General features: G+C 39.5%; 1 protein-coding gene across 1 annotated transcript in view; it reads left to right on the top strand.

Annotated features, from left to right (window-relative positions):
* The first annotated feature begins 2,695 nt into the window (after positions 1-2,695).
* The window catches only part of sh3bp5b (SH3-domain binding protein 5b (BTK-associated)), a 39,957-nt gene continuing 18,136 nt past the window's right edge, over positions 2,696-24,516 (top strand). The window contains exons 1-3 of the mRNA XM_074652957.1: positions 2,696-3,035; positions 4,646-4,708; positions 14,681-14,809. Of these exons, the coding sequence (XP_074509058.1) occupies positions 2,958-3,035; positions 4,646-4,708; positions 14,681-14,809 (270 nt within the window). The 5' untranslated portion in view covers positions 2,696-2,957. The remainder of the gene's footprint in view (positions 3,036-4,645; positions 4,709-14,680; positions 14,810-24,516) is intronic.

Genomic DNA, 24,516 nt, shown 5'->3' with positions numbered 1-24,516 from the left:
TTTATTTTGTGTGTTTATATGTCCATATTTTACATTTTTATGTTCTATGTGCTTTTGTTTGTTTCTTTTTTGGTGAATTTATGAAAAAATATGTTATGTGTTGTTGTTTTATGACATAATAAACCAAAGTGCCTTTCAGTATCATTAGTTCACATTCTTTATTATGAAAGATGGGGGCAGCTTGGGTTATGAAAAGCACCAATTGAATTGAGGCAGCTTTTCTGATGATGAGGAATGTGTTTATTTCATTCCTCACTGAAATATGCGTCTCCATCTTTATCTTCATCTGATCTTTGGATCTGAAGCAGTAGAAAAGTCACTTGAGCTTTTTTCTTTCCGTCATCGGCTGACTGTCTCTTCCTCCATTAGTGTCTCAGCATCTAAATGCTGTATGTCTGAGCCGCTCCATCAGCCTCCTTCCTTGAGATAAGCAGGCACATTGCGATGGTTATGCAACCTGTGTGATGCCACCTCAGGCCTCTGTCTCTTCAATCTGTGTGCTTTCAGTACTTTCTCCTCCGGTGAGCGGGAGGAATGAAAACAAAAGATGTGATGGGTGATGCCCGTATGCAGATAGAAATGTGCAGAAACCCTACATCCTTCTACATATCTGAAATATTTTGAGAGTGATATGAATGTTTCGTGTTCACAGCTGATGAAAGGCCGCCCTGAGGGCTCCAGTATATTTAGGTTGAAGATAAATTTGGTGTTCTCTGTGGTTGTTGAATATGGTGCAGGATGCAAATTCAGAGGTGTAGTATCTCGTCATGCAGAGTCTTAATTTGATATGCCAAGATTTTAATGCGCACTATAAGTTAAGTCCACAGACCGCACCTATGAAGTTTTCATCAGAACTGCCAACTAAAAATAACAGTCTCACAATAGCATGATTTTAGCTCAGATGTGGATGCTTTTTGTAGACAAAAAAATGATAAATATGTTGTCAGTTTTATTAAAACAAGACAGGAAGGGGGTTTTATGAGCCTTAGCTGTCTGGGGACAACACCAGGGTTCATTGGGTGCCTTCAGTTAAGATAAAGAGACAACTCTTACATCTCGACGAAGTTTGAGGTCAACAGACACGCTTTTGTTAAACTACAAATTATGGGGAACTGTGTTAACAACATTTACTGCTGCTTAAATTAGGACAATAACAGAGTCAAGAAAGAAAAGTCTTGATAATAATCTAACTTTGACAGAAATTAATCCGTTTGTAACATCAGACATGACATTAAATTAAAGTATTTACTACTTTAAACCGTAGAAGTGTTTGCAGTATGTGGTGCTTCATATCTAACCTAAAAAAGCCTATAATTAAATCGCTATACATAATTAAATTACATGGTGTTTCTCAGTCTGGTTTCTAATGTAATGAAATTATCTTTACATGCTTGTTAAAGACTGCTTCTAGGAAAAGTCCTGGCAGTATTTCCTGCATTAAAACAAAACATCTATTCGTGAGTCAGAGAAAAGAATATATTTTCCAGAACAGTAATTGTTGGGGAATTTATCTCTCTTGCACATGTGCAGACATGTGTGTCACAGGGCATGTTGACACACTTACAGAAGACAACATGACACACATTCAATCTTCTATCATGGTATATGTCATTTTAGAGAGATAGCATTATATATCCGGATATATAAAACGGGAAATTTAGTCGAGACAAATCAACTTGCAAATGCAACCTGCAAATCCAACATCACCATAAAGCACCCCTGCTCTTTTAATGACATACTATTGAATATAACATACAGAAGACAACAAGAGCTTGACATCGGAGTGTCAACAAAAGAAAAGCAGCAAATCTTCACATTTGTGAAATTGGAACCATGAAATGTTTTGGTATGAAAAATGACTATTATAAAACTACAATAGTCGCCAAGTCATTTTCTGTCAATTGACTAATTGATTAATTAACTAATCGTTTTAGCTGTACTTGCATAAACTGTTGGATAGTTTAATTTAAAAGACAGCATCATATTTTATAAGTCCTTTGTATGTTTTGCATGCACAAATCTTAATTTGTAAAGAAGTAAAGCTCTCAAATAATTGTAGTGAAGTAAAAAAAAAAAGAAAACAGTATTTCCCTCTGAATTGTAGTGGAGTGGAGTAGAACACTGGTGCCCCCATGTTTTAGCAACCTGTGGTAGATAAAACATGAAAAAGTGCCCTCTTAACACAATGCAGTGCAATATAGGCTGCCCTAAATGCTACAATAGTAGTATTTAACAGTTACACTTTAAAACTTGATGTTTGTTGTGTCAATAAAACAAACAAAAAAATAAAAAAAAACAATTAATAACAATATATTGCAATATCAAAGGATAAATGTACCTCCCCCCCCATGAAGTAGAGGAGTAAATAAAAGGCAGAGTGTGAGTTACATCTATTATGTGTTGTTGTGGTTGTCTCTTGGGCTGTGACATGCACTGACATGCACTCTCTATCTCCCTCTCTCTATCTATCTATCTATCTATCTATCTATCTATCTATCTATCTATCTATCTATCTATCTATCTATCTATCTATCTATCTATCTATCTATCTATCTATCTATCTATCTATCCATCCATCCATCCGTTTTCACCACTATCCGGCACTAATTACCCCTCATACTCTCTACAGCCAATCAGAAGGGGGCGTTCCCGGTCTGAAGCAGAGTCCGGACATTTGAGCTCCGTGCTGCTGCTGCTCAGAGTGAAGGGAGAGCTGAGCGGAGAGAGACGCTGCTGCTGCTGCTGCTGCTGCCGACCGGGGCCCGCGGTGGATACAAAACCGAGATGTTCCTCTTCGAAAAAAACAGTTCTTTTGAAATAAATCATTTTAATCTGTTGTCATAACGTAAAGCTCGTGAATCCGACGTGTTGTCGACCGGCTGAGACAGACAGAGACTGCGAGTCCTGTATAGTAGCGTCTCTTTGTTCGGTTTGTTCCATCTGTCCTTCACTTCAGCATGGATCAATTAGAGAAGGAGCTCAGGACGGACGACGAGGCTGAATATGAAGAGGAGGAAGTGGACCCCAGGATCCAGGTAACTACTATTAGCATGCATAGTATTGATTGATTGATTGGTTCATTGTAGTCCAGCCAACAACGCCTGTCTGTCTGCACAGCTATAGCTAACAGCACAGAGAACAAAGTCCTAGCATGATGCAAAAATAAAACATTTAAATAAACTAAAACTTGACCTGCTCAAGTTAACATGTTAAATCTAAAAACTCAATCCTACACTTGTGACAGTTTTGCTGTTGGTACAGGTGGTGTGAAGATTCAGGTTAATCTGATGCAGATGTGTTATTAGAAAGCCAATCCACTCCATGCTGATGATGTACCTTAATTCATTAAAAAAGTGGGTCAATAGTGCATTTAACAGAGAAACAAGCCAGTAATATAACTAAAAAATGTTTTGTTAAAAACATAAACACAATATTATAGATTAGTTGAAAATACATGTACCTGCAGACCTTTTCAAAGTAAAGTATATAGAATAAAGAGGTAAAATAAGTGATAAAAATGTATGAATCTCAAATATATGCAGTATGAAAAATGCAGAATAACTTGTATAAAGAACTAGGGACTATGGGACTTAGTATAGACTGTAAAAAGACTTTAAAAATAAATTTCTGTCAATCCATTAATTGATTAATCGACCAATCATTTCATCTTTAAAACAAAATAATACAGATATCCAGTAGGGCTGCAACTAACGATTTCTATCTAATCTGCAGATTATTTTCATCAATTCAATATTTGGTTAATTGTTTGATCTACAAAATGTCAAAATTTTGAATTGATTATCTTTAGCAACATTTATGTAATTTGTCTAATGTTTCAAAACATTAACGTATACATTTTAATAATTGCGTAAAAATTGAGAGGCTGGAGCTGTTTTGTGTAAATATGTATATATACTGTATATTTTGTTTTTGCTTGAAAAATGACTTAAATTATTAATTGATTATCAAAGTAGTTGCTGACTCATTCAGCTTAAAAAATCCTGAAAAACAGTATAGATAGGCTGCTGGAGGTAAGAGTTTTTACTCATACAATGCCCACCAGTGGGGTGTTGCTTTTAACTTATATCACAAATATTCATGTTAGCCATAAAAGGTTAGTAAACTGAGGTTAAGTAGTAATCATCCACTGTGACTGAAGTAATCAGTACTGCAAACTAACAATTATTTCCATTATCTGTGAATTTATTGAGATTTTTTTCCCACCTTTTCTGGCTTGTGATCCAAAATCGGTCAGACTAGGCAGCGCTGATCAAATATGAATCAATATTCTGTTACTGTAATGCCTATTTCTCGCATAAAATGTTTTCAGAAACATCTTGTAGTGTACTGTTTAGCTGTAAAATGAGAGCGTTGAGAGAACCAAGCACCGCCCACCAGCTGGAGTAATATTTGATATTTAATGTTATGTTAATCCACAGCTTCAGTTTTTTTATTCCCAAAGAACATGGACTAATGTAAACTGCAGACAGCTGCCTTCATTAAATATGATTTTTTTCTGTCCTGTGTTTCTTTTAATTCAGTCCAGATGTTGCTGGTTCCCCCTTCTAAACTTCCAGATATTATATCACCCCCTTTCTCCTCCTCTTTCTGTTGCTTCACCTCTCTGTGGTTCCCTCTCTTCCAGGGGGAGCTTGAGAAACTCAACCAGTCCACCGACGACATCAACAGATGTGAGACGGAGCTGGAGGTCAGTCACACACACACACACACACACACATGGAGCCGTGTGCATTGAGTGTGTCTGCGGGTTATCTCTGTGTTCGGGCAATGTGTTACTCGTTTGACTGATGGAGCATGTAATCACGCACACGTAACCACTGTTCACCTCTGATCTGACGGTGTGCTGACTGACAGCCTGTCGGACAAGTGTTGTTTTCAAGGTATCACTATGTGCAGATACAGCGGTTTCTTTCTGAGTAACAGCTGGACTTTTGCTCTGTCTTCAGGCCAAACTGTTTGTAAAAGTTCACATTTAGTTCTGTGTCAGCGGGTTTAAACGTACAAGGAGTTTGCGTGCTTTGAGACACTTGGCATATCGTGTTACAATAAACTAATTTGGGTGTTAAAGCGATTTTACTGACAGCTGTAACAGAGAGTTCAAAGTCTTCACTGCGCTGTAACTCCAGACAGTTCCTTTGGCCATCAAGGCTGCTCAACTTGCATAACTGATCTTTGAATCCCATTAAAACCCAGTAAAGTCTGATTGCTTACTTTTATGTAGGTCAGCAGTATTGTGTGAAGCTTTACGGAGGTGAAAGTCCAAAGTCGTGTTCAGCTCCACAGCTGTGCGTGGTGTTAATCAGGCAGCTGAGATGTTGAAGTGAACAAGAGTTCATTAGTTTATGTTTGCACAGGGTTTTGTTCTCAGTAACCCGCAGTTGCAACCTGAAAATGAGATGAGCAGAAGAAGATACGAAATGTTGCGGCAATTAGCGGTTATTTTTATCATTAATTACTCTGCTGATTTTATATTTTCTTAAATAATTGTTTAGTCGCAAAGGTGTCAGAAAATGGTAAAAAGATTTTCCACAGCCCAAGGTGATGTATTGAGAATGCTTTTTTATTCAGCCAACGGTCCAAAACCCAAATATATTCTGTTTACTAATATTGGGACTGTCAATCGATTCAAATATTTAATTGCAAATTATTCACACACTTTTTTTTTTATCAGTTCAAATGTACCTTAAAGGAAGATTTGTCAAATATTTAATACTCTTATCAACATGGGAGTGGACAAATATGCTGCTTAATTCAAATGTATGTCTATATTTATTATTGGTAATCTATTAACAACACAAAACAATGACAGAAAAGGCCGACTGTTGCGTCACCTCAGGTCGCCTTTGTCTTGGCCAACAAGTTGCATTTGAACATACTGCAAAGACTACAGCCGACGGACAGTTAGCACGGACGTTCTGCACCTGCAAGAGAGGAAATAACTCTGCGGTAGTCTGTATGTGTCATTCAAAAAGGGGAAACAAGTTTGTTGAGCGTTTTCAAACCACTCTCACTCACCACTTAACACACCACTTACAGACGTGGACAAAATTGTTGGTACCCTTCTGTTAAAGAAAGAAAAAACCACAATGGTCACTGAAATAACTTGAAACTGACAAAAGTAATAATAAATAAAAATCTAATGAAAATCAGTCATTGCTTTTGAATTGTGGTTCAACAGAATCATTTAAAAAAACAAACTAATGAAACTGGCCTAGACAAAAATGATGGTAACATTAACTTAATATTTTGTTGCACAACCTTTTGAGGCAATCACTGCAATCAAGCGATTTCTGTAACTCTCAATGAGACTTCTGCACCTGTCGACAGGTATGTTGGCCCACTCCTCGTGAGCAAACTGCTCCAGCTGTCTCAGGTTTGAAGGGTGCCTTCTCCAGACTGCATGTTTCAGCTCCTTCCACAGATGTTCAATAGGATTTAGATCAGGGCTCATAGAAGGCCACTTCAGAATAGTCCAATGTTTTGTTCTTAGCCATTCTTTGGTGTTTTTAGCTGTGTTTTGGGTCATTACCCTGTTGGAGGACCCATGACCTGCGACCGAGACCAAGCTTTCTGACACTGGGCAGCACATTTCGCTCCAGAATGCCTTGATAGTCTTCAGATCTCATTGTACCCTGCACATATTCAAGACACCCTGTGCCAGATGCAGCAAAGCAGCCCCATAACATAACCGAGCCTCCTCCATGTTTCACATTAGGTACAGTGTTCTTTTCCTTGTATGCTTCATTTTTGCGTCTGTGAACATAGAGCTGATGTGACTTGCCAAAAAGCTCCAGTTTTGTCTCATCTGTCCAAAGGACATTCTCCCAGAAGCTTTGTGGCTTGTCAATATGCATTTTGGCAAATTCCAGTCTCGCTTTTTTATGATTTGGTGTCCTCCTTGGTCGTCTTCCATTAAGTCCACTTTGGCTCAAACAGCGACGGATGGTGCGATCTGACACTGATGTACCTTGACCTTGGAGTTCACCTCTAATCTCTTTGGAAGTTGTTCTGGGCTCTTTGGTTACCATTCGTATTATCCGTCTCTTCAATTTGTCATCAATTTTCCTCTTGCGGCCACGTCCAGGGAGGTTGGCTACAGTCCCATGGACCTTAAACTTCTGAATAATATGTGCAGCTGTAGTCACAGGAACATCAAGCTGCTTGGAGATGGTCTTATAGCCTTTACCTTTAACATGAAGGTCTATAATGTTCTTTCTGATCTCCTGAGACAACTCTCTCCTTAGCTTTCTGTGGTCCATGTTCAGTGTGGTACACACCATGATGCCAAACAGCACAGTGACTACTTTTCACCCTTTAAATAGGCAGACTGACTGATTACAAGTTTGAAGATACCTGTGATGCTAATTACAGGACACACCTTAGTTTAATATGTCCCTATGGTCACATTATTTTCAATCTTTTCTAGGGGTACCATCATTTTTGTCCAGGCCAGTTTCATTAGTTTGTTTTTTAAAATGATTCTGGTGAACCACAATTCAAAAGCAACAGCTGATTTTCATTAGTTCATTTTCAGTACATTTTTATTTATTATTACTTTTGTCAGTTTCAAGTTATTTTAGTGACCATTGTGGGTTTTTCTTTCTTTAACGGAAGGGTACCAACAATTTTGTCCACGTCTGTAATTTCATTCGGCGCTCACTGATGGCCTCAAACTGTCCAACGGCCGACCGTCGCCTTTGTGTGTCATGGCCTTCAAAAAGGGGAACAATTCAAACACTTGTGTATTACACCGTGTGAACACTGAACAAACACATTCCCGAAAAAGGCCACAGGTCACAATAGGCTATAAAACGGAAAAAGCATCTCTTATGCTATCAAATTCAAAATACATAGATATAAAACTTCTGCATTAGGAGGATTGTTACAGTTAGTTCCACCTTGGCTGGGTCTGCGAAGTCTGTAGTGCCCCGGTGCCCCCCCGTCGACCTCCAGGCAGGTCGGCGACTGCCCATGTGCTGCTGAGGAGTTTGAATCCCTGATAAATATGAAATACTTAACTGATAAAAAAGTTTCCAGAAATGGCATACAGAGTGAACTTTCGGTCAGGGCCCTTGGTTTGTTTTGAGTACATAGTTTCCTAATCTAATCTTTACCTCCTTATTTGTGGTTTGGTGATCCGTTAGGTCAGTTTAACCTATTTCTATTCCTGGACATACCCGGCCATGTGCACGGTGTATTTAACACTGTGTCGATTGTTAAACCGGGACTGATTTACGTTTCTGCCCTTTCTTTATGGCTCCGCAAGCTACAAAATCAAGTCAAGTTGTTTTCATGTCCCAACAAAGACGTCTGCTGTTCAGGACTGTGACCGTCTACTGTCAGAAGCTCTAAAACGGTCACGGCACAGTCAAACCAAGCGACACCCACTGGATGTTTACTTCGACCTTTTCAGACGGAGCATGATTCAGCGTTAAGAATCTAGACCTAACAACAACAACACCAACAACACCAAGAGAGGCTCTTGAACAAAGTCTACGCTTAAATGAATGTTAAAATGTTAAGATGTTAAGAACACTGGCAAAAAAATAATTTTAGAAAAGGAAATCAAGAGCTGAAAGTGTTAGACAGTTAATTGATTAATCAATTGAAAGTTACCTGACAACAATTTTGATAGTTAATGAAACGTTTGGGGCATTTTTTAAGCACAAAGGGAAAAAAAATCTCTGGTTCCAGCTTCTTAAATGTGAAAATGTTCTGTTTTTTTGGCCTTCTTCATGAGTAAACTGAATATCTTTGGATTTAAGACGGTTGGTTTTTGACAAAACAAGACAGTTGAAAACTACATTCTAAAAAATGTATAAGCATAATGGGGAGTTTTTACTATTTGCTAGAAAAATCAATTAGTTGAGAAAATAATCAGATTTATTGATAATGAAAATAATCATTAGTTTGCAGCCTTACTGTTCCTGATCGACCAAACATTTTTGTACAAATTCTACTAATAATATTTAGCGTAGATTGCTGTAAAGTTTGGTGTATTCTACAATATGATAAGGAGGACATTAAATCACACATAAGTACAAAAATGTCCCGAATGACACAATAAAGACGTCCTGGTCCTTGACATGTTGACTGGATGTACAACATGGACTTAACTTCTTCTGACATGATGAACATGATGTGATACTCTTATCAGTGGTTCCGTTTTCATTTGGCCTCCTCTCTCGAGCTAAAAAGATTGCTCATTATTCAAGTAAAGAGGCATTTAATGGTCTGGTTCCAGCCGCTCAAAAGTTAATCTTTGCTAGTTTTCTTTGTCTTCTATGATAGTTCAATAAAAATGTAGGGTTTTGGACTGTTGTTGGATAATAATAAGCATGGGAACTCTGGGCTCTGGGAACTTGTGACGGTCATTTTTCACTATTTTCTGACATTTTATAGACTAAAAAATTACTCGATTAAACAAGGAAATCAAGAAAACGGCCTCCTCAGTCTCTAGAGGGAGGTCAAAGATTTTAGTTTCTTGCTCGAAGACGCTGAAGGAGGACAGATACTTGTAATCGTAGGACCTTGAACCTGGATATTCCTGTTAAAGTCCAGTGTCTGTTTCCTCTGCTCATCAGCTGCCCACACTTAAATATACAACGTGCTTAAACCTTTATTTTTGGGCAAAAATTCCATAATAACCTTTAAGCATATCCTAATTCATGTGCTCTGAGAGAAAACTCAGAGACGGCAGGACACCGGAGGACACAGAGGCACATGATTTTTTTTTCAGATTACCTGTCTCATGCACTACTGTCAGGATATAGTGACCGTTTTATAAAAACGTGCTTTTATCATTTTTGCTCCAATTCTACCTACTGCTGCTTTAAATCCGTTGCTGATTTCCTTCCAAGGTTAATCTCTTCTCTCCAAAATCGTTCCAAATAATGTCCCATTTTCCACAGCGCTCCCTGTAGTTTAGTTCCATGGATTGAAATCTCAGAAGAAGCGTTAGTGTGAGATCATCATTTAACCCAAAGAAGCGTTTGATGTGAAGCGTTCATACTGCTGATGAGAGTGACTGGAGTTATAATGAGTCGAGTGTCATGGGAACCTCGATGATGTGAGGGACGCTAATGCACTTTCATAGCGGTGATGCAAATGGAACTAAACGCAAACTAAATTTAGCGGATAATGACAAGTTCTAGACATAACGCCTCAGGGCACTAACGTGTTGACAAGGTGGAGTGCGTCACAGCGTGAGCGTCCGAGGCCTCAGTGGGAGGACAGAGACTCTGCACTGCAGTCTGCATCAACATCAGTATAATCACAGCGACAGTGAGATACAGAGGAGAGGACAGGGAGAGGACAAAGAAATGTCTGTTGAAATTAATTTATATAAGAAATCTTTCTCATAATTGTTAGCTGCGTAGCTTTACAACCTTTGTTCCATTTCATGCGTTATGTACAGTGCAGTCCGTTAAATATTTGCACAGTTTTGCGTTGTGTTGGTTTCAAAATGAAACGATGGCATTGAGATTAAACTGCTGACTTTCAGCTTACATTTTTAGGGCGTTTACATCCACATTTGACAAACTGTGGGGAAACTGTGGCACTTCTTTTATAGACCGCCATCAAGGGTAAAAAAGGGTCATGATTCCTTCCTTCCTTCCCATAAAGTGAGAGTCAGCACTTTAACCCCGACAGTCGTTGTTTCACATGAGATCTAGCGTGCTGGATTAAAGAGACAAAAAAAACTGTACAGTACGGTTTCCTCTTTTGTGTCTGTGAGGTAGTTTGTGTGTCTTAGGCTGCTTTTCAAAGGGGCTTCTGTCATCCGATCATGCCAACACATATTAACTGTCAAGTCTAACGGAAGCTCTGTAGATGTAGCTGATGGTGAAATCCAGCAGTCTATCTGTTGTGTTCTCTTGTTTGAGAGCCTCTAAGTTGCAGCCTGTTGTTGCCTTGAGGAAACACTAATACAATTTGTCAATAATTGGGTTTTGGCAAAGGATAAATAAGAAAGAGCTTTCTTTTGGGACTTTGGCACCAAGTGTCACGAGTGTCCTTTTTTAGCCTTTTAGTCTTTTAAGTCCAACAAATTAACCGGGAAACATTGTCTTTGATCTGTTGAAATTGAATTCAGCCTTCGATCCAAATCCAAAGTGGATTACCTTAAATGCCTTACAATGCAAACGTTTGCACAAGTCACAGTAAAAGCTAGCCAGCTTATTCACGTTAGCTCCAAGAGTTGGTTGGTTTTCCAGTTACCCAGATGCTTTATTTACAGAGAGAAACATGGCACGATGCGTTGCAGTAGTTATTTAATGCTCTACTAATACACATCTACACGTAATAGAAATATTGTCTCTAAGATGGTCACTGCCAGTTATGTAGTGTTCATTATTTATAGGCACAGATAAGGATGTCTTTGTTATGTTGCATACTTGCCTGAACTTGATCATTTTATTTCATAATTTATTGTGCGTGGAATATTTTTGGGCCGAACTAATACACCCACTAATAACTATAAATCCAGTGACTATTCAGTTCAAATGTTACAGACACACTATCTGGCATTAATTAATCTTCACAGTCTTGTTATAATGAGATCCGCCGTCGCTGGCCTCAGAGGGTTTCTCTGTTCTGAGTTTTAAAGTTCACCAAAAGGTAACAGCTGTCTGTCAGACGCATCAAATGTCCATAGAATATCTAATGAACATGGAACAATAAGCAGACATCATGTGCTCTGGGTGAATATAAAATACAGAAGCAGAGACTCTTTATTCTCCATGTTGCTGCCTTATTTAAAAAATTTACCTTTACACACTGACCTTTTTTTATTTACTCAGCACTTCTCCATTATGTATGATCTTTTGTACAGTACACAGGAACTTCTGCTGCATCAGTTTGGAGACCACTTTGTTTCTGACCCCCTTACTTCTGGTTGCTCTTGATTTAGGATCTGAACCTTTATTTTAAGCTGCTGGTGATTCGAGTGACAGACATGCTAGAAATGCTAATGTGAAATGTTTGGTAAAGGTCAAGTTAAGTGTGACTTTGTGGACCATTGTGGCTTTTAAAAACTAAATGTAACACCACATGTTACAAAACCAAACTTGCAAACCCATCATCTATAAAAAAAAAACACTGAAAACACCATAATAATGATCAGGAGGGGTTGAGGTTGTGTAATTGTATGATATTCTGACAGTAGCATAGATATTGATTAGTTAAGGGGAAATTGTCATAGCATAGTTTAGTTGAAAGGAGCTCTGTCTTGGATGGAAGCAGAGAGAGCAGAGCGGTCCTCAGTCATCACAGAAATGAATGTCTGTATTTAAATACTCCAGAAACGACAACAACGTGGAAGACGTAAAGAAAACCGAGACGATATTCAGCAGCCGTAAGCTCTTTGTATGCAGGGCGACAGCGGCCTGATAGCCTGGGGCCTCTTTCACCAGATTTGCAACATGCAAGCTGCAATTTGACTATTTTGACATGTTTCAAGAGTCAAAACAAACTCCATACTTGCGACCCGTGCATGAACATGCGAGAGCACTGAAGGTTTCACAGCTTAATCTGCAATTGTAAAACATGCCGTGCCACCAATTGTGTGCCTTTTTGACTTTTGTGAAACGGACCCCATACTGACTGTTTTTTTGTTTGTTGTTGGTCAGTTTTGTGGCTATTTTTCTGGTATTTTTTATGAAGCTAGTAAATCAGCTAGTACCTATGTAGGAAGATGATATCCTCATATTTATCCAGTTTACAGAGCTCTGATTGCTCAATTGTTTCTCCACCAGCGGAAACGTCTGCCGGTGATCGCACCACCAGACCTATAGAATGGTGCAGGGATAATGTATTTTTGCAGACCAACCAGGAAGTTAGCATCGCCCTGGTTCCCTCGACAAGGAGCCAATGGGATTTTTCCATTGGGTTTTGGATTATTGCAGAACATAATCTCTGTGGCAAACACACGTTTATGATACTTACACATTTTGTTCTGTAAAATAATCTCCCCAAACGAAAACCGCTTTTATGATTTTTGAAGCGTAAATACAATCCCTAGAAGTAAAAAGCTAACGTTAGGCTATAAACAAACTACACCGCGGTCGCATGAATGCGAGTATACACAACAAGGCTGTAAAGGTGGACGAGTCGGCGTGATGCCGTTTTGTAGTCTCACTTAGCCACTTGTTAGCAACCCGTCTTTTTAAAGAAATATAAAAGCTTCAAAATTCACGTGTATTTACTGATGTATTTTATAACGTAGAACAAAGTGTTAACATCTCTTCAGCTTGTGTTAACCACAGACCTTATTTCAGGCATCTAACTAAAAACCCATTCAAACAACCCATTGACTTTGAGACGAGGGAACCGGAAGTGCTTAAAAGTATGGCGCCGTTGTTTATTTGTCTATGAAAATAACACGTTTTTGTTTTTTTTAACAGAAACAGACCTTGAATTTTGAGCTTTTATCTCACAAGCAGCTTGTTTCCTGGACCGGGCTTTGACAAGTGTTCAAGCCACAAGATTAGACATTTTACTGGAAGGGAGGGATTTGACCTCGTCCTGTTATGACATGTCAACAACTATCTTCTGCAACACATGACCCAAGAGGTTAAATTGTCTGGAACTCCTCCCTATGCTGGAGTCCTGAAGAAGCCTCTTGGATGACATACCTTGTCTTGTTAGGACAAACACATTGACTGACATTCCTGATTGTTGCAAGGATCATAGTCGCATTTGCAAGGATGTCACAGATGTATTGCTTGCCCTGCTCTTTGTCTTCTTCAGCCTCCTCGACAGAGAGACTGTTTGAGGACAAGTGTGTTTAGCTTCAAAAGAAAGAAACCTGACACACAGTTTTTTCTTAAACTGAAGGGTACGTTTGAGGACAGCGAGGTGGAGCTTGTCTTTTTAACAGAAGAGCCTTGGGTTGAGCCCAGTGCTGCCAAAACATCCTTCCCTCTGATGTAACTTGTATAATTGAGCCCTGCTGAAGAAGGTGGGAAATTAAAGAGAATTTCCCTGCAGGGATCCGTAAAGTTTCTGACTTGTTTTTCTTCTTCTTGTTCTTTTTGTTCTGCCCCTCATGCCAATTAGACGACCATTATGAAATAATATCCGTGCTGAATGCTTATCGGTCTGAGAAACGCCCCTTGATGAGTACCAATGAACGAACAAAGCTTACTAAGATGGACCGAACAGTTTTGCTTCGTACCAATTACCAGAATTATATCGGACATTCATTTTTCAGAGGCGGCTGTCGACGGATTGGCCCTGATCTGTGTGTCAGTGTTTATTGGGACAGTCTTGTTCTCAGGATAGCTGTGTCAGCAGCTTTGTCTGGTACATGGTGTGAACGCTTTGCCCAGATTAGATTGAGTTTAATGGTTGGGAGTTAATGTTTGTTATCCATTATTTAGACCTACTTTTTTGTGGTTTTATGTTGGGGCTCTGGGGTTTTAGATGCTCCAGTTCTACGAAGAAGTGACTCATAGCAGAGGCAGCAATAGAGCGAGTTTCATTTCCTATCAACTTTACAAGCAGCTAGTGAGATGAAAGTCAAGGGTCAAGAGCAACAACATGCATGATCAGAGGTTGTAAAAGTTCAGTTGAGTCCTCAAACATTCAACAAGTTATGTTGGTATCCTTTCTTTTTGTGTTGACTTGAATTACTGACGCTTTTCTGTCTCTCTGTCAGGACGCGAGGCAGAAGTTCCGCTCGGTTCTGGTCGAGGCCACGGTGAAGCTGGACGAACTGGTGAAGAAGATCGGCAAGGCTGTGGAGGAGTCCAAGCCCTACTGGGAGGCCCGAAGGTTGGCCAGACAGGTCAGTGAACAATGCATGCATGGAGGGATGGTGGAAACATTCAGAACCGTTCTTAAGTAGGGTCCTGGATCCACTCAGTTCTGAGGAACCAGGTTCAACCCAGTCTAATCGGGTCTTGTTTTACTGCTCCAGATCTTGGGTCTGTGTGTACTAAATGTGTAATACCAGAATGGATCTGAATGGATCAGCTCTGATCACATGGTGGTTCATTATCACCGCAGGATAAATATGCAAGAAATTATGCTATTAATTGATAATTGTGACAAATGATGATCTAATGTTCATGTATCGTCCTGTTGGCTACTTTCAATTATTTCTGTAAATTGAGCTTTGAAGCTGATGAACAAATCATTTTTAAAATTAGTCTCGATGGCTTCACATTCGCTTTTAAACCATTATTATTATTATTATATACAGCTGCTTATTTCCACTGCTGCTGCTTGTTAATTGAGTAAAGTCTGTTGCAGATCTTTTAGGTCTCTGAATGCTGACAATTAAAAAAGCTTGGCATTTGATCATTTTACCTTCGAAGCTGCTACTAATATTTGTTTAACAACCAAGTTCTGTCATACACAGGCCTACTAATTACATATTCAGAGTGTTTAGCTCATTTATCTTTAATTGTTTGGGCATTTTAACAGTTCAAATTTGGAGAAATTTCGATGAATTACAAAAGGTCCAGACCTGAGTGTGTGTGTGTGTGTGTGTGTGTTTGAGTATGTTTTTAATGGGTTCCCTGCAAGTGTTTTGCATGGTTTAATCATCACTACTCGTAGATAACGTTTGTCCAGCTTTTACATGTTGCTTGTTGAAGATAAAGGTGAATTTTCATGCATGAACTTGATTCTGTTTCAGTCTAGTTAATCAGTAAAATGCAGACATTAGACAAAGCTTAAAATTGGGGACAAACTGCACAATCATTTCAGACCACGATCTCAGTTCCCTTTTCGGCCTCAGCACTCAGTGTGAGTGTGTTTGTCTGTTTGTGTGTGTGGCTGTAAATAACGGGGGAAGCAGCCACCTGCACGTCTCGATAAACGCCCACACAGCTGTAAGGGCTCAGTCAGGGAGCGCGGGGATCGACTGGGACTCTAAAAGGCTTCATTATGTAGTTTTCTTCCCTCCCCACCTTCTGATGGGGCTCCTATAGGACGGCTATCGGTGGCATTCAGGTTCTCACGAGGAGATAAATGATTGCTATAAATATGAGGGGGAATTTTCTGCTGCGTGCTGAAATACGGGGAATGGTGAAAGAGTTCCTGTGAAGTGATGCTGCAGTTCGACTTCTCCTTTTTTCAGCTTCAGCTTTTCATGTCCTTTTTTATTAACCCATATGAACAACATGCCACTGCTACTATTATTATGATTTAAGGATCACATGGAAATGTAAGATTACATTTCTGGCCAGAAATATAAAATCCTTGGAAGAAATCAAAACATTCAGACTTGTAAAGATTGAAATATACTGTGGTTTTGCTTGTTCTTCGGGGTTAACCCCTATGTCTTTGTATTTAATGTGAGATTTGTCACAAAACCTTTAAGTTTAGTAGATGATCTTATCCCAAAACTATTTATAGCTTTGTCTTTAGCATCTGGGGTTCCTATGGGGATTTGAGCCACCAACCTTGTTAGCATTAATTATTTAGTTTGAGACACCATGGTCATCACATGATCCATTAATTTATTCCTTATTCATTTATGGCATATCTTTCATGCAAGAAATGCTGCTTTACAATTAAGACACATCTACAAATCAACTGCAAATGAAGACCTAAATGTTAGAGACGGATGACTTCAGTGTTTGTTTGTAAAAGTATGGTGAGAAAGAATTGTCCCCTGTGGTTGTGGTGTACCGTGCGACGGTCCTTGGGGGAACTGAGATGAGGATGTAGAGCATGTGATCGTTGTAGTTCCTTCTACCTGTCGACTCACCTGCTGGCCTGATTTATTTCTCCTCTCGACGTTTAGTTTCACTTCTTAAAGCTTGTATCTAGAACAGCTTAACTTCAACTGTGAAATCTGCTGCAAGAAATAGGTTACAGCGCCCAAACAGCAGAATTACTTTATTTATTATAGGTGTTTTTCTTGTGTCCCTAGAAAGGTCATATTATTGTTGGGAAGTGATATGTTAAGGAAAGAGACGAAGTAGGAGAGGGGAATAGGCTGTAATTCTCCTCGCAGGGAGGCAAAACATTTTGAAATCGCCACCATTTTTTACCCTCCCACGCTCTTCTTGTCAGTTACACTGCACCATCCTATCCTGTTGTCTGCGACCAGACGGACTAATTTAACTCGACATCGGTGTGACAAAAATAATCCGTTAAAGTTCAGGAAAACATTTTGGCTCGTCTCCTCGTGCAGATGACCCACTTTTTGCTCTCTTTCCTAAGTTAGGGAGACTGTCCTGTAACTTGAATGAACAGCACAAGGTAAGTAGTCCTTGTGTTGTGATTCATCCTCTTGTCCTGTTTATTGTAGCGGCCAACCGAGAGATTTGATTCACAGCCCAAAACCACTTGGTGTCAGACTCAACCTGATCCAGGCCGGGTCCAATTCTACTTTACCTAATTGTTGTTCTTGATCAGTTGATATCATTTATTTGTCAAAATTAAGGCCCCATCTTAGAAGATTAGTCGACTTATTGGTCATTTTGGTCGTCTAAGATTTCTTTAGTCAATTGGTAATGTTTTTAATGCTTTTTCATGCTGAATTACTTATTTCCAATAAACGTATGAGCACATTGCTGGCAAACACCAGATTTGAAGAAGTAGTGCTTTTGTGTGATTATTTGTGGAGAAACTCAGTTTTACAGAACTATTGAACTATTGAACTAATCAATTAGTCGACAAAACTTGAAAATGTTATGGTAAGGATAAAGGTATCTGGACTTTGGAGTCACCCACCTACATTGGGTTTGGAGGTGAGCGTGTGGAGTGTATATCATTTATACCACAGTGATTACCTTGGGGTACACTGGAGGTAAAGAAATGTAGCTCAACTGTTGCCACAATGCAGTGTCATCCAACAAGGCATATTTCTGGTAGATTTTGTAACATGGATGCCATATTTCTACTGTTAACCTTGTGATTGTCACAACAAAAGATAAGATAATTGCTATCGTACCAGGAACCACACACCCTCACCAACGCAGTCCATTGATGCTACTGATGTTTTGCCATCTTGCCGTGTTGCCATGTAACGTCGTGAGCAGCCAGATGAAGGATGGGTCTGTTGCGTCTGTGCTTCAAAACAGAAAATGGATCTCCTCTCGTCTTCACATAACTGCAATATGCACCCCACTGTTTTCTCCGGTCCACAGATGCAGACTCTATTAAGCAGAGCCATTATCTGTTCTTAGTCTGAACACTGCTGGCTCAGTGGATAATTCATTGAAATGAACTTTGAAAGAAAGTATCGAATACTCCATATGGATAACTACAGCAGTAATAGTGTACTATTACACTTTGTAACATTGTACATTCATGTTTCTACCTGAACATGTATTTTTAGTTAAAGCATCTTGTTCAAGGACACTTTCCTCCTTTATCTCCCACATCCAATTTTTCCTCAGCAGGTCTGACATTTGAAACCAGTGACTTTGAAATCACAGCCAGCTCCTCTATCTTCGCCGTAGCCGAATCCACTGGCCTATATAAACGTTTCCCATCTGGTGTATTTATCTGTGCTCGCTCTCCAAATGCCCCCGAGGGCAGATTTAGCTTTTGTTACGCTTTATCTCAACAGAGAGGGATAAACGTCAGTTTTGGTAAGCCGGCCTTGTTCTGCTCTCGAATATTTTCATCACTCGCCTCACTCTCTGTCCTTCCTTCATACTCAGTGTCTTTCTCTTTGTCTTTCCCTTTGTGTTTTCCTCTCTCTCTGATGCAGTGGAGTTTTTATCAGATCTCTGCAGTCATTCTCTGCACTAGTCCAGCACCCGATCATTTATAGTCTCCCGGTCAGTAAGTCTGGGAAGGAACGTTCTGGATGAGATTTTTTGGAGTCTGAGTTGTGGTGGTGGCTGGTCGTTTGTTGGCGTTAGCGGACTCCATTTCTAACCGAACGTTAACTATGGTTGCACACGGTTGGCCTTGTATGTGGAGCAGAAAATAAAAGAAATTGCAAGCGTGCATGACGTCACATTCGTTGGATTTTCCTGGGAAAAAAACGACCCGCATTCTTTACATTAAAATCGGTCTACAGGCTGATAGAGGAAACCCAGTAGGTCGCGGAAGGTCTCATTTTTTAGGTTAGGTTACAATCTGTTCACACATTGGCAATAAAAAAAATATTAAAAAAACATTTATTTGTGTAATAACTTACAAACAATCCCTTTTAAATAATTAGTTTAGTCTATAAAATGTTTAAGAATAGTTGTCATGTCTTCAAATGTCTTGTTTTGTCCAACCAATAGTTCAAATTCCAAAAACATACAATTTACAAAGATATAAAACAGCAAATCTTCACTTTTCAGAAGGTGCAACCAACATTTGTTTGATATTTTTGCTTCATAAACCAGTGTAACTTTTTACAGTTTAACCATAGATACTGAGCGCTCATTACAGCAAAAAAAAAGCAAAAATCTGTTAATGCTTTTGGCATCATAATCTAGTTGCCAAAGGGGAGCAAGAAGGTTGGTGGTTTTAGAGACTGGTGACTTTTTTTGCAAGGTAACCATCCTGTTGCAACGTCCTCAAGCAAACTGGAGTTATAAAGCTGATCCTGCACTTTTGACTTGCTGGGGAGAATTACATTTTACAGCAGGGATCAATGAAGTTTAGTATCACATTATCAGGGTGATGGTAAAGCAAAATAAAAAATGTGCCAAGCAAGATATAATAAAAGTTTAAAAAGCCCTAAAACTTGCCCAGGTTGATCGGGGGACATTTGGATTTTTTTTTAGCCACGCTAGCAGGGATGGAAATGTTGGTCAGTTGTTGGTCCACCACTTTGGTTTCGAGTGAAATATGTCTATAAAGTGGATTGCCATGAAATTTGGTTCAAACATCCGTGGTCCCCAGAGGATGAAGCCTGCTAACTCCGGTGATCCCACCTACTTTTCGTCTAGCGCTACCATGAGGTTGACCTACTGTACAGACACGCAGCTCTACACGCAAGAAACAATGATATACATCTGAGAATAATTAATAAAAATTATTGTTGAATGTGAATAGTGTTGTGGGAAAATTCCTTATTTCATGGGCTATTTGAGATTTATACATTATTATTATATCTAAAACTGCAATTTGTAGATCAGATTTAGGGGACAGAGGAGGATCTATAAGAGCGAAGGACGGTCGGCTCTACTTCTTGCTCAGCATGAACAAATTGGCCCCAAATTCCTCGCAGGGATTTAGTATCTGTCCATCTTGTCTTGTTTTCCTTGTCGATCATATCTATCTCTAAATGAGCCGCTGTCCCTTCAGGGCATTCAGATCTTTAACAACACGGTGCAATCCTTAAACCCCCTGCAGCGCTGTAGACATTTATAAGGCACACGTCTGGTATATACTGTGATACCGATTTTTTTTTTTTATTAACAGATTGGGAGAAAAAGGCTGTTAGAACTGAAATAGAAATGGCTGAAGTCAAGTAAAGACAGTTGGTTGTTGGAGGCTGTGGGTGTTTGTAATGAAGCTGTTATCAGCTTTTGAGAATCTCGTAAATGGCCCCTGACACAATCAGGCAGAACTCGCATAAATCGCCTTCATGTCTTTTGCTTTAATGATTTTCCAGCTAAAAATATCTCAAATTAAAGACAGTCTTTTTGTCAGTGTCTCTGTACAGTGTAGAACCCAGTTTGCAGTCTATTTGCTTTTTGTTTGTTAGCTCACAGTCAGATTGACTTCAGCAGAAGTTTGATTTTAATGTTATCTTGCTGTGTTATTGACTGTTGGATCTGTTTAAGAGGGAGGGAAGGAAAGCTTGGCAACTCTCTTTCTTTCTTTGTTTTGTCTTGTTTTTGTTTGTTTATTTCCTCCTTTCTCTGTCCTTTTATTTGTTCCTTGATTCCTCATTTTCTTCTTTATTTCTTAGGACATTTGAAGCTTTTTCTTCCTTATTTCTATCTTTCCTTCTTTACCTCCTATTTCCATTGTTTCCTTTTCAGCCTCTCCTCCTTCCTGCTTTTATCTTTTATAAAATATGCTTTTTTGCTCCTCCTTCATTTCTTTAATTGGCTCCTTTTTACCTTCCTACCATCACTCTTTATTTTTTGCTTGCTTTCCTCCACTTGGAAATTTTTTCTCTGTTCAGTTTTGTCCTCCTTTCTCCATCGTAACAGTGTGAACACAATGTTTATCTTGACTCACTGTTTTGTTCGCATGCTTAGAAAATCCTTCCCGTGCTCCCTCCATCGCTCTCCCACTCAGTTTGATAAGAAACACATTATTTACGGTTGCAGATAAGCAGCAGGCAGCGCCCAGGGAGTGGTGGCAGCAGTGGGTGGAGACTCGGTTTAACCTTGACTCCAGGTAGAAGATAAAATACAGACCTATAACTCTGAGAGTGTGCGATAATCTACATTTGCATATCGGGCATCTCGCTGCCAGCTAATGATTCATGAGTGAGTACTTATGTAGGAGTATAATAAGGGTTTCCCCAATTAGCTCCCCCTTAGGGCCTTGACAAATAATTGAAAGGTTTGGAATTTGAAAAACAAAATAAGTCAGTTTTATGTCCTTAGAAGTACTTAATTCTAACAGGGCTGTACCGAGTAGTTCGAAACTTTGAAGCTTTCTAAATCAACATTTGAATGCTGCACAGCTTTTTTTTGGATGTCTATTCATTGTGTTTAAACTCAGCATTTCTGCACAGTCGCAGATAAAGATCAGGCTACACTAATATCAGCATTATACTATTTGTAGAATTAGATTCCAGTGGTGGCTGCGTAGGATTGTTTCCAACTCGTGTGATGCAAACATTCCCAATAAATCAAGAACATTGTAAAGTCCAAAAGTCACAATGTATTGAAGAAAGATAGATCGTCATTTCCAAAATTCACAACATGTTTTTTTATCTAACGAAATATTCGGCTTAAATCCATATTCGTTGGTGTTTAGCCTTTCAAAAACATTTTCACTGAGGTCAAAAAACGTTTGCTCTCCCGCTTGCCATACACAAAGTGAGACACGTATTAATGGGGTGGTCCAGCAGCAATCTGTCGAGGAAATGGGTCAGGGGTGACGAAGCTGAAAAGTTCGTGAAGCGATCGCTTGAGTGCACAGCGCTTGAAAGACGCACGTTTTTAAGTGCTGACTCCGCTGGGACGGAGCGGGGCTGCCGTATCCGAAGTTAAACCTTCAGCAGAAGTGTTTTTTTAACGTTATGAAGTATGCATCAGGCTCACTTTTCATTCCACCTCACCTCCCAAGACTCAAGGCTGGGGATGGAAATAAGGCAGTCAGGATGTTGGAGTGTTTTTGTGTTTTGAATCTCACTGCTAATACAGTATGTGAGGAAATCAAATTGTTCAGTGTTTTAAATTTCATTTTTGTAGCATGTTTACAGAGTCACAGACATGTCAATCCAGTTTGTGAAAGTGTTGTTATTCTGTTATTTGTAGGTAGTCCATTTTTCTATTTTGGAGCTGAATCACTTGAGGGTAGTTAGTATGAGGGTCAGGCGATTGAGCGGAGCAGCAGTGAATAGCGGTACTCTAAATACTGGTTTTGTATTATGATGGAGAATTAAAGTGAAAGTGGATGACTCAGTCCCTCCTCATCGATGTGACAGCTGCAGAAGCTGATTTAAACCAGCAGCCCACTCAGCCGGCAGCAGCACACTGTGAGTCTGCAGGTTAGCTGAGGCCTACTGAGAGAGAGAGGATTTAGAGTTGGAGTTTGAAAGACAGTAAGGCAGATTGAGTTCAAGATAAGAATGCACATGATTTGGATGGAGGATGAAGCAAGCGTGGAGCAAATTTGCAGATGGGATGATGATTTTTAAGGGATTTCTTGTAACAAGTCTGACGCATCGATGCAAGACAAATCTGGTTCCTGGAAGATGAGGAAGAAAAATGCACACAGATACAGTATAGTCTTTATCTTTGTCTGAGTTTCAGACAGAGATGCAGCTTATGCATTTTCAACCGATACGCTGACAGATAATTGCCTGCTTCTCTTGGCCGATACCGAAACAACACAACCAAATGTAACTGACATCACTATTGTTACAGTTCTGACTATTCAAATGTTCATTCATTTTTTCCAGCAAGGTACATCAAAAAACTTGTATTGCAAACTGAAAGCGTGTTGTTTTACTCTGAAACTGTATAATACATTGTATACATAGGTCATTAAAAATGACTGAATCAGCAACTAAATAATTGTGTATAAAGATATTTTTTTAACCTTTTTTATCAAACAAATAATGAATCTACTAATCATAGAAAAAAACAAAATATACAAATTTTGGCCCCATTTTAGTATCAGAATGAAGTACAGTTTGGATAGCAGTCTTTGCACCGTTAACATTCAACCCAAGCGAATAGAATATTACTCGAGAGGAGAGGATGGTACAGTGTGATATATTAAAACAAAAAGAATGTCCTGAAAGATAATACATCTCAAAACACTTTCCAAAGCGTGTTAATAGGATTTGTTTTTAAACCCTGGGCTCATTTCACATCTTGAAAAATGTGTGCTCTTTTGGGTTGACATTAAGCTCGACCACCTCCTGCTCGTCGTCCTCAGATGTTAGATGTGAGCTTGTCCTCCGTGACCGTGACGGTGGCCTGAGTTTGAGCAGACGTCAGGGGATTAGTCAGGACAAGGAGGGGGGGGAACGATGAGCAAATCCAAGCTGGTCAGACGACGATACGCTAGATTTGGAAGGGAAGATTTGATGCGGTAGGAATAGAAAGCTGTGAGTCAGGAGAGGAAGGATGGAGTGAGAGAGAGCAACAAAGACATGCTTAACTTAACGGATGTCATTGTTTTGGCTGGGTGTCAGTAGTGAATTCCAGAACCTCTGTAGTCTCCCATCCTCTCCCATCAGACAGATGGGACTGTGGCTGAGTGGAGGGGTGAGGTTGGGGGGCAGGATGCTAAGCTGATGAGGAGGTTGGGTGGGGTGTGGGTGTGGCAATATGGCAGAGTGCTGGGCCAACAAAATCAAAACGAGGCAAACAAATAATTACATTTAAAACACAGTTGTAGCTACAGTATACCAAATGCAATTTTCTACTTCTACCCTAATAGCTGTCCCATCTTCTTTCTATTTCCTTGGTGCTGTGCTGTCTAGACCCCATCATAACATTTTGTTCCCATGATTGTACATCAATTCATTTCGTCCAGTTATTGAAGAAGGAAAACGCTCCCTGAGCCAGTGAGTTTATTAAATGTCAGTTAGCAAGCTCCAACGGGACAATAAGTCCAGGCAGGTTAGTCAAAGGACGAGTTTCTACCATTGTCTCGTAACTGTCTGCAGTTTATACTCTAACAGAAGGGGTTAAACCAATAGATGGTTCAGCTGATAAGCTACGAAAGCTTTTTTATTTACATATATCCATTTTCTTTACATATGAATCAAACTTATTTCTCTTGCTTTCAGGTCGGTCTTTTTCTCTCTCTAGTTATTTTCTTTCCTTTCTCTCTCTCTCTGTTTATCTCCCTCCCTCCGGGTTTTGGCAGGCAGTGCACGTCACATCAGACACTAGCCACAGGGAATGCTGCTGATGGGTGGAGTGAAAGATGGATGGATGGACT

This window comes from Sebastes fasciatus, chromosome 12 (assembly GCF_043250625.1).
Source record: "Sebastes fasciatus isolate fSebFas1 chromosome 12, fSebFas1.pri, whole genome shotgun sequence".
Taxonomy (NCBI): Eukaryota; Metazoa; Chordata; class Actinopteri; order Perciformes; family Sebastidae; genus Sebastes; species Sebastes fasciatus.
This window is presented reverse-complemented; position numbering and strand designations above follow the sequence as displayed.